General features: G+C 39.1%; 1 protein-coding gene across 2 annotated transcripts in view; it reads right to left on the minus strand.

The window, feature by feature from the left end:
• cd2ap (CD2-associated protein) overlaps positions 1–15665 on the minus strand; it is a 69361-nt gene that overhangs the window by 41622 nt on the left and 12074 nt on the right. For both annotated transcript variants that reach the window (XM_071478552.1, XM_071478551.1), the window contains exons 2-5: positions 13341–13498; positions 3703–3880; positions 1033–1133; positions 345–480 (exon numbers count right to left, since the gene is read on the minus strand). In XM_071478552.1, the coding sequence (XP_071334653.1) occupies positions 345–480; positions 1033–1133; positions 3703–3880; positions 13341–13498 (573 nt within the window). The remainder of the gene's footprint in view (positions 1–344; positions 481–1032; positions 1134–3702; positions 3881–13340; positions 13499–15665) is intronic.

The raw sequence follows: 15665 nt of genomic DNA on the forward strand, positions 1-15665 counted from the left end.
TGAATTAATGTGTCATAAAGCAACAACAACAACAACAGCAGCAGTGAGGGGTGGCGACTCTGCATAAGCAGTTCTTCAATATTTCAACCAGAGAATAAAGATTTGAAAAATATATAATGGTATCTGTTGACGTACACAGTTGCTGTTGTTCCTGAACATATTGTGCATTTTAAAATTCACTGTGCAGACTGACAGGCACATTAGAGTTTACTGAACTGAAGCAAATACACCCTCCTCCAGCTTTGTTTTGGCATCATGTCTCAACAAACATTAGATTCCAGCCTCACTGAGCTGCACCCTTCATGTCAATGAAGTCCTGCTTGTTTTTCTGTCTCTGTCTTTACCAGTCTCATCTGCTGCTGCTGCAGCGGCGTCGTTGGACTCTCCATCCTCTCCCATGGTTTCCAGCTCCTTGACGAAGTTGGAGGGGAACAGTCCTGACTTGCCGTTCACGCTGCCGCTCCACCAGCCCTCTTCAACCTGCACACAGAGAAAAATGGAGTAATGTCATTTTCCCTCTAATTTTCAGACCTTTAAATTTGCTGGTTCGAAGGTGCTTTGCTTTTCTGATAAAATGGGCAAATTCAATTTCCAGGTCCCTAATGCTCAACTTTAAGAGGATGATGCGATGGGTAATGCACCTCACCCACTATGATTGTCAATCTAAAATACATTTAAAAGCAAGTTGAACAAGCTCTGAAGCTCTGTCTCCAATAAAAAAAACTGAAACCATACAGGAAACCAACTGATACAGAACAATCACATGATCTGTTTTCCTGCTCTGGTTCAGTTCACCACACAAACATTTTCTGAGAGTGCTTCTTGTTTCACTCAAAGTGCTCTCTGCTGCTCACTTGTTCTGACTTGCCACCACCACAGATAACCAGTCAGTGTATCTTCAGTGGTTGAAAGCATATGTGTAGTATCTTGTTTGGCCTAAACACTAAACAGGACAGCAATTAAAAAGGCCAAGGCCGGTGTAGGTGTCACAGGAAGCTTCATTCCCATTTGCTCACTTAACTTTAAAATTACCTCTTCAGTGATGTCTATGATGTCTCCGATTTTCAGCTCCAGCTCATCTTCGTTCTGTGGCTGATACTCAAACAGCACCTTGCACTGTCTCTTCTTGGGCTCTGTGAAAACAAAGGGCGGCCCAGTTAGTCAACAGACCTGCTGCGTGGTCTCACCTGCGCCAGTCTGCGTTTCTCTTTTGAATCACATAAACTGTTAAGTGCAGGTCTCTATGGTATCTCCCTCCTCCTCAATGTCAAAGGGGGTGGTGTGAGAACTGGTACAGGTGACATGCTAGCAAGGTGAAAATCCAGGAAGTGGGAGGGCGATAATGAACCCCACCCCTCAAGGAACAGCGGGACTGTTCTGCAGGGTGATTCCGTGGCAGGCAGCAGACACACCCTGCTGAACAAGCACAGCCATCCAGAGAAACTTTAAAACCAAAGGAGATATGGTATCAACTCCAATGTGTCAAGACTTAAAGTGAGTTTAGATAATGAGAATCCATTTTGTCTAATGTGCATGCAGCGCTGGCTTAATATGCACACTTCTGTACTAACTAAGACATGTCGTATTATTTTGAACTGAGGACTTTAGGTCTAAACACTGGTCCTGGTCTGTTCTGTGTTATGATTCCTTCAGGAGCTTCTTCCACATGCTGCTGTCCCTATACTCAAACACAGACAGTCAGTCAGTCACAGCCTCAGTCTGAGGATAAAGTAACATGGTTACCAGTTCTGCATTAGTTTACGGCACATGTTCAACATTTTATCATCAGACTTTTTTCGACACTAACTGTAACAGAGTCTCTTTATATCACATGTGTCTCCACTGATTAATATAACTGAACTAAATCAAGAAGCAGACACATAATGATTCAGAGGAGAGACAGTACAGTGACAGCTGCTGCTTTAGGCTGTTCAGAGGTGCTAAAGTACAGTAAACAGACTGCAGGGAGCAGAGCTTAGGTGTTAGTCTGATCTGGTTGTAAAATGTTAAACAAATATTTAAGAAAGATAGAAATAGTAAAAACCATCCTAATTATTATATATTATATATATTATACATTATTACAGTGTTACAGTGTTTGTATATGTACGTGTGCATGTAAATGTGTGATTAGATAACATTATGCTATTTTCATTATAATATCACATTAACACCATTACCATAATATAATTGGTCATCAATATCATTTTATAATTATTATTTCTATCATTATTATTATCATTGCAATTGATCAACTACTATCATGCACACACACACGCAAACAGACACACACACCAAATATCTCATCTTATATAGACTTTGTCCATCATGTTCTATGATCACAATCTCTTCTATATGCCACTTTCCATTTATCACATTTTCTCACCAATAAATAAATAAAAGGAAGTTAAAAATAGACTAGCATGACAGATTGACTGACTACATTTTGAGCCACCTAATAAATCTAAATAAATCATCAGCAGTCAGCAGTCGTCTTTTCAATCACTCAGTAGTAGAAGATCATAACTGGCACTGGCCTTACCTGTTTAATCTAAGTATTACACTATCAACAGGTGTTAGTGCGAGACCAAGTGTCTGTGTTAATGTGTGTAGTATCCCTGTTTCATCTGTGTATCAGTTAGAAGGGATGACACAAATCCAGGAGAAATCACCAGTAGTAGATTTTAACAGTGTTGTTGTGTTTTCAGGTGAATTTTTCCCTGAAGTTGAGCCCTGAACTTTTTTTCTGTCAGAACAGAAACAGTAACAACAGCTAAAGAGAAGAGGACGAACACAAAACTGCGTTCATGATAGGATCTCTGAACAAGACTGGACTCGGTGGAAGTATGCAACACACACACATGTAAGTGTATGTATACATGAGCTCACACGCAGCTGAAGACACAGGTGAAACTAGAATGGCACTCAGTGGAGTGCATACCTCTGCCAAGGCCAAACATAACATATCCACATTATTATATGGATCTTGTAAAAACTCATAGATCAATAACATAAATATGTCTGATTTTTATGTCAAGATCCAAATATTAGTCCTTGACAAAAAAAACATTTGGCAATGTTAAGGAAAGGGATAAAAAAATTTCCTGGATCCGCTCCTTTAAATGGGTCTGGCCAAAAAGGTCTTTCCTGCCCCATATGTCCCGTCCCACAACCAAGTTTGGTGAAAATCAGTTCAGAACTTTTTGAATAATAATTACTTTTTTGCTAAATAACAAATAAAGAAACCAACAAACAGACAGACACAGGTGAAAACATAACCTCCTTAGTGGAAGTAGTATTTGCAAAAAAAAATTCAAGGCCACAGAATTAGGATTTCCAGCATTAATGTAAAGACAGTTTGAATCTTGTAATGCCTCCATGTTCAAAATCAGTGCAGGGAGTCTAACATGACTTCAGTCGATGTCACAATTCTGAAAACATGATGGTATTGTCTTGTAGAGTAACACAGGCACTGAAGTTATAGTTGACCTGAAGCCCGTATGTAACCGGTGCCAAAAAGCTTTTCAAGTTAAAGGAGGAGACACCTCAAACTTATCTAAGCAGCTGTAAGACAGACATCAGATCTGTGCACCACGTACTCTGAGTGCGTTTCACTTGTTAACTTGACATGACTTCTTAATTTCTTGTGACAAAGTATGATTTTATCCAAACACACACACACACAAAACTGCAACATCTTACTCTTGGCAGCGGCAGGCGGCTGAGGCAGGAAGCCTCCGGTGGGGATGCCGATGGTGCTCATCCTCTGCACCAGGTTGGCCACGTTGCCCGCGCTCTTCTCTCTCCTCTGAGGCTGAGAGGTCTCTTCTTTTGGCTCAGTCTTTGTTTCCTTGACCTCTTTGGATTCCTTCTTCACTTCCTACAACATACACATACACACATATTAAGTGGGCAGGATGTTTTGCATTTTAACTCAGTCTTTAAGACAACATACTTTAGTGTCGCAGTTATTTTAGTTACAAGATGTCAAACAACGTATTTCACATTTGTGGTTTCAATTCTTAATTCCATTTCAAATATACAGATAATCCTATGCAAGATGTTTACAAATACCTTTCCCTATTTATACAATACATTTTAAATAATTTGGACAATAGACAATGAAATTTTACATCAGAATTCAAATTAATCTAATAAAATTTTTGAAATTGGGAATCAAGAAAGTGGATTTTTAAATACGTTTTATTTTGTAGACACTGCTTTTATTTTTTAGACTACTTTCTTGCAGGCAAATGAAAATTTATGATCACTGCTGTCATTGTGGGTTTTTATTATTGTTTCTTCCTAGTGTCAGTTCTGTCACTAGGACGATCATGTAGCCTTTTGGAAAATGTTTTAATTAATAACATATAACAATAATATAACATATCAAAGAATTGAACATTTGTCTTCAGCTGGTGAATTCATTTATACACACAGTTTTTTGGCAGAAGACAAAAGTTAGAAGCGGTCTTAATGTTTTGCTTTCAGCATTGATAGTTTGACTCATGTCCTGACCGCTGACCATAAACACTATTTTCTAACCTCTGTTCCCCTTATGACTGCAGCCGAACAGCGTGGTCATTCAAACCACCTCCGGATGTGGTCAGAGGAACATTTTGCCACAATGACAATATATACAGTGTATCTCCAATCCACATACAAGAGCTACGCTCGCAAAAACGCAAATCAGACAGGAGGCAGGCACCTGAGATACTAACAGTGCTGCCAGAGAAGGATCATCAAGACGCCGTTTAGGTGGAAAGGGGAAATGTGAAATAAGGTGTATCATTTTCACATAACATAAGGGGAAGTGACCAGTGTGTGACGACCAGCATTCTGGTGAGCCAGAGACACAAAATAAACCCAAACTATGGCAACCGGCATCAGCGCTCAATGCAGCATTGTGCTAGTTACAGCCCACTCATGCTAAATCCAGCTATTGCTAATGATCCCAATTACATCACAGTGAGGCTGTAAAACAGCTGCCACATTCTCCCAGCCTGGGAAAGTCCCTGACAACAGCATAAAGTCCACAACACACCTTCATTAAATACTGTCAGGATAATAGATGGCAAGTACACAGATGTATATGGATACCTCAACATGAACGTACACATGCAGGCTGCCACATTCACACTTCATTTACACCTCCAATTAACCTGAACTGCATGTTTTCTTTGGAAGCACACTGATGCCTTAACCACTCAGCCACTCTGAAAGTGACATGTGACTTTACTGACAGATAACTCAATGACCAAGTGGCTATAAGACTATTATCTAGGGGACGAAGTGTCTTATATAATATCCATTATTCCCAAATACACCTTCCACTAAAACCAGGAGACCCAGATCATATTAAGGCTCAATCAACAGGGACTTATTTGAGCTTCCACGCTGCTTATGTTACTTGGTTACATTACAGTACTTAACATTACTCATCCCTCTGAGATTGTGTTTTCACATGTTATATGTAACGTTAGCTGACAACATTGTGGAGTCTCTTACTGCTAATTTGAATGCGCTACCAAACGTCCATATAAATGACTGGAGAAAAAAGAATAATAGGCTGTGCCGTTATTTCTTACACTTAGCTCATAAGAGGGCAGTTCCAGAATTGGAGGACAGTTTATGCATCAACATTTGTTCATTCTCTACTATGTAATTAAGCAAAAGGTATTAAAGGCTCATGTTATTTATTCTTTTTTTTTTATTTAATGTAAAAAGTATTGATTAACATTAAAGGCATTTAAACAAAGTTTTGTGTTGGAATTTGTAAAATTAAAAATTTTGACAGAGATTTAGATTTTTACTCCAAATGCATATCGGCTCCAAATATCAGTTATCAACATCTGAAAAACCAAAATCAGTCGAACCCTACTGAAAATGACTGAAAATTTTGAACATTACCCAGCCCTACTCACAACTAACTTCTGGTAAATGTCTCAACAACGAAGGAGCATCAAAACGTTTCTTTTCAACTTCCTAACACTATGTGTTAAGAGGTCTCCTTGGAGCTCGGAGGCTTCTTTACACTTCAGACTGCTGTAACTCCCCGTGTTTGTCTCTAATTGTTCAGAACAGATAAGATATTTAAGTAATGCCTGTTTTAGTATCTCTTCACTGAATACTCCAAGAAACATTACTGGTAAAATTCAGGTCTCTTTAGTTTGTCTCTCAGTGTAGACCGAAGTCAAAGCAGCTCCCAGACCCAGAAATAAGATAAATGAGTCAGTACATCATCCTTAAATCTTTAAATGAACCTGCGACATAAAGAAATAATCATGATTATTACTCAGATAGACCAGAAGAGATCAAACTGGTGCTGAGAGTAGTTGAACAATGATCCAGTTCACCATCAACCACTTCCTGGTTCACACGCTTACTTTGCGATTTTACTGGAGAGGAAGTCCAGCTGTGTGTGTGTGTGTGTATGTGTGTGTGTGTGTGTGTGTGTGTGTGTGTGTGTGAGACAGAGATTAAGTGAAAAAAAGAAGAAAACAGTAAAACCCAATCAGCTACAGAGACAGATTCATGAAGTTAACAGCTTCAGGTGCAGATTCAAAGCTCTGCTGTAGAAAACTGACAGAATAAATAATAAATAAACACATAAGTGTAACTTCCCCATTCTCAGTTATCTGTGTGTGGTTCACTGACGGTGCTGACAGTGTGAAGGGGTCTCTACTGAGCACTTAAAAGGCGTGACCACACATCACCACATACATATACACACAAACCTACACACTGTTTTCCACTTACTGTTGTCACACATCCAGGTTGTTAATTAGACTGTACATACACTGAGGACAGTATCATCTCTTCTCCCAGCATGCTCAGCTAACAGAGAAGCGTTCTCGGTTTGCTTTTGTTTTTGACAGTCTTATGCTTTAAGTGGGGAACTTCACCAACGAAACAGCACCGTTCACTTCCAAGGATCACTATGCTCCTCACTGCAGAGGTGAAATTCATTAGCTGTGAGTTGAAGCACATATCAGTCAGCAGACATGTTTTCTCTCAGCAGCCCTGACTTCTGTACTCGGATTGGAAGATTGGCGGTTTTACACTTTTACTATCAGTGAATCTGTCATAAGGCAGTGACCCCTTTAATGATTTCATCTAAAGAAAATCCACTTCTATCACCAACAGGGGACATACATGAAGGGGAGGGGAGGACATGCATTATTAAAAAGGCAGTGTTAATTAGGTCTGGATATTGAACTTCAGCACTTATTTGGTAGAGCCAGATTAAATAAATCAGCTCATGTAAGCTTGTTGTACATGTATAAATACTGGTATACATGCCAGCTGATAAAGAAGCTACATCTGTGTATGGTCTGTGACTGTCTCTTTCACAAATCCAGTATTGGTCAATTTAGATTTTTTAGTATGAATCAATATGTGTCTGTAGTGAAGAAGATAAGAGGAGTACTCCACTGGCGAGAGGGGAGTAGGCTCTAAAAACATCAAGTAGTTATTGTAGTTTGGCCTGTCGATTTGGCCCATTTACCAGAACAGTCATGGAGGCAATTAAGCTACTTTAAAACCCTCAGTGCTTGATCGCTGCAATTTGTGTCAAAAAGTGGATTCTCTGAGTCATTACTCAAAACACAGTCATGAAACACACATTTCACACTGAGTATATCATTATCTCTGACGTCCATCATCTACAAATCTGCTTAGAAATCACAGAAAGAAATTACACTCCTCGTAAAACCTGCCTGAGAATAATCATGTTTTTAAGTTTTCTTATCGAAGACTTTATCAGTATCAAAGTAAATCTCTGATAAGGTGTCACACTGCAAACAGGAGGCTCTAAAAGCTAATCCAGTTTACTTTTAATGGTGCCAATTTGTCAGAATGTAAACAAATATTGACGAAAATTAAAAAAAAAAAAAAACAGATTTAAAGTTTTAGTCCACAGAGCAGCTCATTGAATCCATGGCAACATTATACTTCCTGTTTATGCCCCTAAAGCATCATGGGAAATGTAGTTCCAATAATGTAAGCATGATAATCCCTATAGTAGGAAGTATGACAATGACAGGATTGACAAAATCAATTAATATAGGGCTGAAACGATTCCAGGAGAAACTCAATTAACTCAATTAATAAAAGTCATTGAGACATTTAATCCACATCATGGCTCAGTGCAGGTACTGCTTTCACCCTAAATCACAGTCAAAATGCCAGTCAGTATTACAGTTTAAATTTTAAAAATTAATTACTGTGGTTAATTTAACTCATGTTTTCTTTTAAATGTGACTAACCCGCTAAAAAAAGGCGATCATCTGTTTTTACACTGCCAGACAAGTTTACCTCTCTGTTCCAAGCAATGTCATCACATGACCACAGACACAGGGGAGAAGAGTGAGCTGGGTTTAGTTTTTCTTAAAAGGAAACCAATTACTTTGTTCATTTTAAGAGACTTGTGTTCCTTTCTCTTTTTTATATTTTCTATATTTTATATAGTTTTATATATTCTGTTGTTTTCTTACGTCTTATTCTTTAATAAGACAAAAGTAGTTCTTATCTGATTACTCGATTAATCGATGGAATAATCGGTAGAATACTCGATTACTAAAATAATCAATAGCTGCAGCCCTAAACTAATATTAACTTTTATGTTTCGCACAATCAATATATGAGGCTCAGGATGTCCCACCGGCATGTTTTTTTTCTGTTCATTCAGATACAGACATTTGCCCTGTGTTGAAGTTAGATTCATGCTCCTGTTCACTTAAATCTCCAATCAGATATTTCCTGCTTTTAATTGATTGGAGGAAACGATTACAAGAGTTTCAGGGAAATGATGGTACTGATAAAAGTATCATATGTATGAAACACTGCATTCCTCCAATGTGTCATATCCACACAGTCACATAAAATCATACACACCCAGGATAAGCAGTGACAAGTGGATGGTTGTACACCCAGAGAAATACACACAATTCACAGTATGGGCGGCGACCAAAATGTCAAGTGAATTTCAGTTCTGCTTATCGGCTCCTAAACACAATAACCCTTGATTCTTACAAAGGCATAATTTCTCTGCAAGGACATACATAGCTATCTGCCAGGACATGTCTATCTGACTACGTCACGCAACAGCACGTCCATTTGTTTAGATATGAGTTAGCATGCATGGCTAATGTCACAACAATGTCAAAGATGGACTGCGAGAGAGAGAGAAGGGAGGGAGAATCTAAAAGAAAGAGGGAGAGAAGAAGAAGAGAAGGAGAGGAAGGGAAGGAGTGATTGTGGTCATATTCAGGCTCTAGTCCGGGCTCATTCAAACATCTATCTTTGTTAACTGTATCACGATCTTTGCTAACTGTATCATGCCTCCAAAAATAAATGAGGTGTTTATTCTTTGTCCAAGTGCTTTACTTTAAAACTTCTGTATCACTACAGTCAGCACAACCCTGTGCTCCCAACCCCACAACACAGACCCCAGAAACACGCATATACAGTAGATTCAAACAAATACACAGGAATTTCTATCTTTATGGCAATCTTCCACTGATTACAATCAGTTTAAAGTTACTTCAGTTAATCCACTGACTGTGGTGGAGCTCAGTTAATTCCTTACCATACCAGGCATGTTTCATGTCCCCCGATCGCTCGGCTACACCACCAATTAAAAGGAGCAGGAAGAAGAAATGCAACATCTCAGCTGACTGTAAGGTTTTTGGGAGCAAAGTTCAACAGGCGGCAGGCTCCTTAGAGGATTAACTATCCGAGCCCAGTGACTGGGCCAGGGCTGCTTAGCAGATTACCTATCTCACTACACAGGATTATGGGATGGAGAAAACAGGAGAGATGAGAGAGAAGAGAAGCCAAAAGCAATGTGGTGACTCATTTCACACTGTATTAGCTGAGTAAATATCCTGCATGGAGAAAGGAGAGTTCACAGTAGAGCACTGAGGTGCCTCAAGTGGTCCACCAAGACATAACAAGAGATGACTCAACTCACTTCTCCACAGATCTTCCTGGTCTGCAGCTGCATAGTTAAGTGTCTCTGAACTGAGTTTCCAAATTTGATTGCAAGTGGAGTTTTTTTGGAGTTTCAATTAAAAGGATGTTAACTAGTAGCACCTAATTTTAATTTAGCAACAGAGCCCTGTCAAATCACCATGTACAGTATGTCAGTGATGTTTCACTCAATTCATTTGAATTAAATTAATCTAAACGGAAATGTCATGTTATTCACTAAAGGAAGTAAAGTAAATCCAGGTAGCGACTTTGGTCAAATCCTGATGTGAATTTGTGTCATCAACATGACACAGCAGCCTTAACTCTGCAGGAGCATCACAAAGTGGATTTGTTTATGTAAGAATAGTTTTACCAAATGTCATTTCATACACTTTTCTGCTAAAATTACAGTTGGAAAAGATCATGAGCAAACATTTTCTAAGACAACTGCTCGTCAATGTTTTCTTATGGCTGGATAATATGGCCAAAACACAAAATCTTTTTTTGTTTCCAAGCTCAGATGATTCACAGTGCATTGATTCACTCAGCCCCTGCTTGTACACCTATCCCTCACGCTCTCAAACACACTGACAATGGACAAGTCTGTCAAAGTCAGACAAGCCATCAGACCTGGGGAGAGCCTGCCGCATCGGTGGATCAGTGGGCCTCCAAAAAAATCAATTAAGTTTTTACTGTCCCTACCTGTCCCCTTACCCACCCTCTCTGCATGCCTGTCACTGGAGGTGCACATGAACGTACCAGGACTGTTCTCAGTGCCCCAATCACAACATGTCACCAGCAGGTCGGTGAGGGTTGTTTGAGACAATGTGACAACATGCCTCAACAGCCAAACCTCTGACCCCGTCAGCCTTACACCTGGACATGGGGGCCACAAGTCAAGTCAAGTCAAGTTCAGTTTGGTGCCTGTGTGCAGGTTCATAAGAATGCTGTAATTCAGAGATACAGTCTGGGTTAGGGCTATGAAGTGCTATAAAAGTAATGAGTAAGATTCTGTAGTAAACTGGCAGCCAATGTAAAGACATTAAAAGGGAGTAATATGATTTATTTTCTTGTCTTTGTTAGTCTGGCCTTTGCATTTTGTCTAGTTTTGGAGTCTATGAATTGTTGAATTGAATTCAGATCGATACAAGTTAGGAGACCATAACATTATTTTGTAGACATATATGATGGATTCTGAAGCTCAGAAATAAAATTAGATGATAAATTAGATAATAAAAGTGAGATTGGACCATCTTGCTAAATTCAATTTCAAAGTTAAGTTTCGAATCAAACAGGGCAACTATTTATGGCTAATGTAGCCAGTTCTCTATGATCTGTGTTACTTTTTATCTAAATACACAATACAGGCCTTTTACACATGATGGAAAAACAGAAATCAGAATTAATCTAATCAATTCCACATGTTGCCCTGCCCTGCTGTGGAGTAAACTGTGTGTACAAATTAAAAATCCTCTGCTGACAGTATCTGGACATAAGCTTTTTTTCCACGATGGATGGAAGTAAAATCATGCCGTGCTGTATAAAATCTAATTCTGCATCAAACTGCACCAACCCCTGCTATCAACAGTTTGTAGGCCAACAGGAAAAAACAGAGCAGAATAAGAGCTGCTTTGTAGCTGTCCTTGTGATACCAATAAAGGCTAAAACATCTGACTCTTAGTGTTTTACCATCAGTCATCTCACATCAACAACAGCTCAAACAGCCTCTACATGTCTGCACATAACTTTTGTAAACACACTTCCTGTATCAGTTTGTAGTGATTTAATGATTTACTGATACACAAACTCCCAGAATACCTACAATAGTATCTGCTTACCACAACTTTGCATCAGGATTTCTGTATTCATACAGACTTTTCCTTTTACCACAGCAGTCGAGGAAAATCAGATGGGAGGGTAGATGTAGTGAAACTGAGTCATCCACACGCTGTACATCATAACTAGGGCTGGGTATCAAACTTCAGTACTTTAATGTGCATACTGAATTGGTTTGATACTCTCAAGGATTGAACAATGCCTTGTCATTCGATCCCAGTTTTTTGACAAATGAGTAAATCTTATCAGCATCAGTGAGCCAATCAGCACACAGCATGCTTGGACGAAGATCTAATCATACTGGTGATTGGCTGCTTATTCACACAAACATGTTGGTGAGACTGAGCTTAGAAATAAAACTAAAGTAAAACTAAAATTTATACCGTATGGTGTATTAAATTTTTTTTTTTTTTTTGTCAAAATGAATTTGACCAAATTGGTTTAAAACAAAGTGTCATTAAGAATCGGTTTTGAAGTCAAGGTATCAGTATCAGTACCAAGATCGTAAAAGTTTTTACGATACCCAGTCTTACTCGTGACACCTGCTCTTATTCTCTCTGTTTCATTTTTCTGCAGAAACTTTCACACCCAGAGGCTCCAAATAATCCAATTAAAAGTTACTCACAGTCTACACTACTCTTAAGCTAAATTGCATTCATTTTTATCTGGTCTCTCACCTCTTTACGATAGGTGCACAATTGCAGAGAGCACACTTGCTCACAACTTCTGAACTTAAAGGTTACTTCAACTCCTGACCGTGAAATGGTTCTGCTCAGGCATTCCACAATTGTGGATAAAAGCTAGACCATAACATCCGCACAGTCCTTGTTTATGGCATGGTAACTGCCGAGAGATGTCTTCTGAAACTGTGGGAATCAAACTCACCTCCCCAATATGCCCCTTGGTTGAGAGAACTGATTGGTGTCTTACATGTTGAGGTCTGGCAATACTCAGAAGTTCCTTAGCACATGGAACCAATAGATCTATCCCCTCTGTATCACATACCCTTGTACCTTTCTTGTACCTCCAGATGCTGAAATAAGACTGTTTCCTTAATTTTACATTTAATTATTTTTATTTTTAATTTTTTTGTTTTCCATGGCCGGGAATGGAAAGGGGTTTAGATATTGTAGTTGATACTTATTTATTCATTCATTGTTCTTTTTATAAGTACTGTACCTGTCCACTTGATTTGAGTAAGTTTTGTCTGCCTGTTTTTAATCATGTCAAACCAAACAAATCATTACTAAAATGTTTTTGTTTTTTTTTTAACTTTCACACACATAAATTGAGGAATATCTAAGCTTACAGCATTCCCAAATGAGACTAAGTTATCTGTGAGTGAAACACATCTGATCTGCTATGGTCTGATAATGCCCACAAATTGAGTAGGATTATCTTTAATGGTACAACAAGAGCATTTAAAAGCTCAGGTCAGCTTCCCACAGGAAAACAAGATAACTCTGTTACAACTCAGCATTTGAAATGATCCATGTGGCAAATGAACATAAACGTAACCATCTTCTTCTCACCTTCACAAAGTTGTCAGGGAAGAGGCCCCGTTTCCCGTTGAGGTCTCCCTCCATCCAGCCGTCCTCCTCGATATACCGTACGTTCTTGATGATGTCACCCGGTCGCAGAGTCAGCTCGTCGTCATGGCGAGCGTCATACTCGTACTCCACCACAACCTCTACTCCGGACAGGGTGAAGGAGGAAATACAGAGGAAAAAGAAAAGATGGAGGATAATGGTGTAAGAAAGAGAGGAAGCGTAAGAGTAAGAAGAAAGGAGAGGCAGAAAAAGGAAGGCCGTGGGACAGGAGAGATAAGATGAGGAAGTTCAGGAAAAGAATAAGGGGGGGGTAAGAAAAACAATAACAGAATTTAAACAAAACATCAAACTGACATTATAATAAACAATATGATCAAGTTATATTCAGAATGACTTTCATATATAAACTCTCTTGTCTGCTGATAAAACAACAGTAACAAGAAAAACTGAAGAGTAACTAAATAGTTAAAATTACCTACAACAGCCACTGTAGCTGAACAAACAATAGAAAGTTTCTAGATGTCAGTATTTGCAGCTCTGCACTGTTTCATCAGTATATGAGTCAGAAAATTTACTGAAAATGCAACATTACTAAATTTAGGTTGTTAGAATAATTAATGTATTTTTGGACTGACCACAAACCATCTTTATCTATATTATGGCGAATGCCGGATTTTTGAGACTGATACTGGTATTGATTTTTGAAGGTTAAAAAACCTATAAGATAATGTTGGCTGATAATTAGATTTTAAAATCCAAACACAACAAAAACTAATTTTAATACATTGGAATTCCTCTCTGAGCACAGCCGCCTAGTTAGCCTCTACCAACAGTCTGCATGCAAGGCTTTTAGGAAACTTCAGTAAATTGGGGTTACAGTCTTCACCTCTAACTGAATAAGTCTCTACATGCTCATTGGTCACACAGTGCACCACCCACCACCATTAGCAAATTCTCAACTTGTGGGAATCACTGTAAAAAAAAAAAATGCCACTGCCAACAATGCAGTCGGAGTCTCCCTAATTAAATGTTACGTTAACGCGTTATTAACGCGTTAACGTAACATGCCTTTAACGGGAGTAACATGATTAACGCTTGTGACATTTGAACCTCGGGCCACTCCGTAGCTCGGGAAATCAGGAAGCAATGCACCGAGGTCAATGCCGTCGTGAGCAGTAATGGATTATATTATATATATATATATATATATATATATATATATATATATATATATATATATATATATATATATACATACATACATATATATACATATACATATACATATACATACATATATATATACACACACACACACACACACACATATATATATATACATACACATACACATACACATACAAGTGCACATACCATACCCCCACCCCACCGCCAACAATCCCTCCCCCCAAAGCTGTCAACGGAGGTGAAACACTGTAATATCAATATCACAGCTACAGTGCAGATGTGTTGCTGCAAAGCAACACATCTGCACTGCACTGCACTGATCATCTTAGATTGTATTAACAATATTTAGCAAAATAGTGGTATTAAGTTTGTCATGATCATGCATTGTTTGAACATTGTTATTTGTTGTCATTTCTTTGCTGTTTGTCAAAGGGATAAAAACATATCCTGTCACACAACAGCCAAAACAATGTGTGGAATGTGCAATTGGCTAAAATACACTTGTGATTACAAAGACAGCAACAATTAGCAATGGAAAGAGAGAGGCAAGCAAGACTGACAGGCAGAGTGGCTGCTTCCAGTGCAGCAGGTTGAGCAGCCTCTAAAAATAAGTGGGCTGCAGAGGACTAACTGGTAGTGAGGTATTTTACTATGTGGTGTGGCCCATTCACACATGACTCACAGCAGAGAGACTCCGCTGGCACGATTGGCTTCACACCAAGCACAGCCAAAACAAAAACATGCAGGGTACACTGCAACTTTGTGTCTCTCTCCAACACACACATAATCACACACCTGTGCAGTCATTCAGCACTGCACCACATTGGTCAGGCAATGGTGTAAACCTTGGCTCAGTTTTGACTGCTGGTGCATCTGTGTGTGCCTCTGACTTCAACCTTGGCCCAAACACCACAGCAGCCTGACCCAGCCTCTGAGGAGGAACTGGCCCTGACTGACGATCTCAGACCAGCTTTCCCCTCTACATCAAACACTCAGTGTTTAAGGCTTTGAAACGAGGATGAGAGCAGCAGCAGTTCAAGGAGAGGGAGCCGGAGGGGTGGAGAGACCGGCTGCCAGCTCCACTGTCTCACTGCTGACTGTTGTCTGCAGTGAAGGGTA

This window comes from Trachinotus anak, unplaced genomic scaffold (assembly GCF_046630095.1).
Source record: "Trachinotus anak isolate AG129_WGS33_773 ecotype Australia unplaced genomic scaffold, CSIRO_AGI_Tana_v1 ptg000005l, whole genome shotgun sequence".
Lineage (NCBI taxonomy): Eukaryota > Metazoa > Chordata > Actinopteri > Carangiformes > Carangidae > Trachinotus > Trachinotus anak.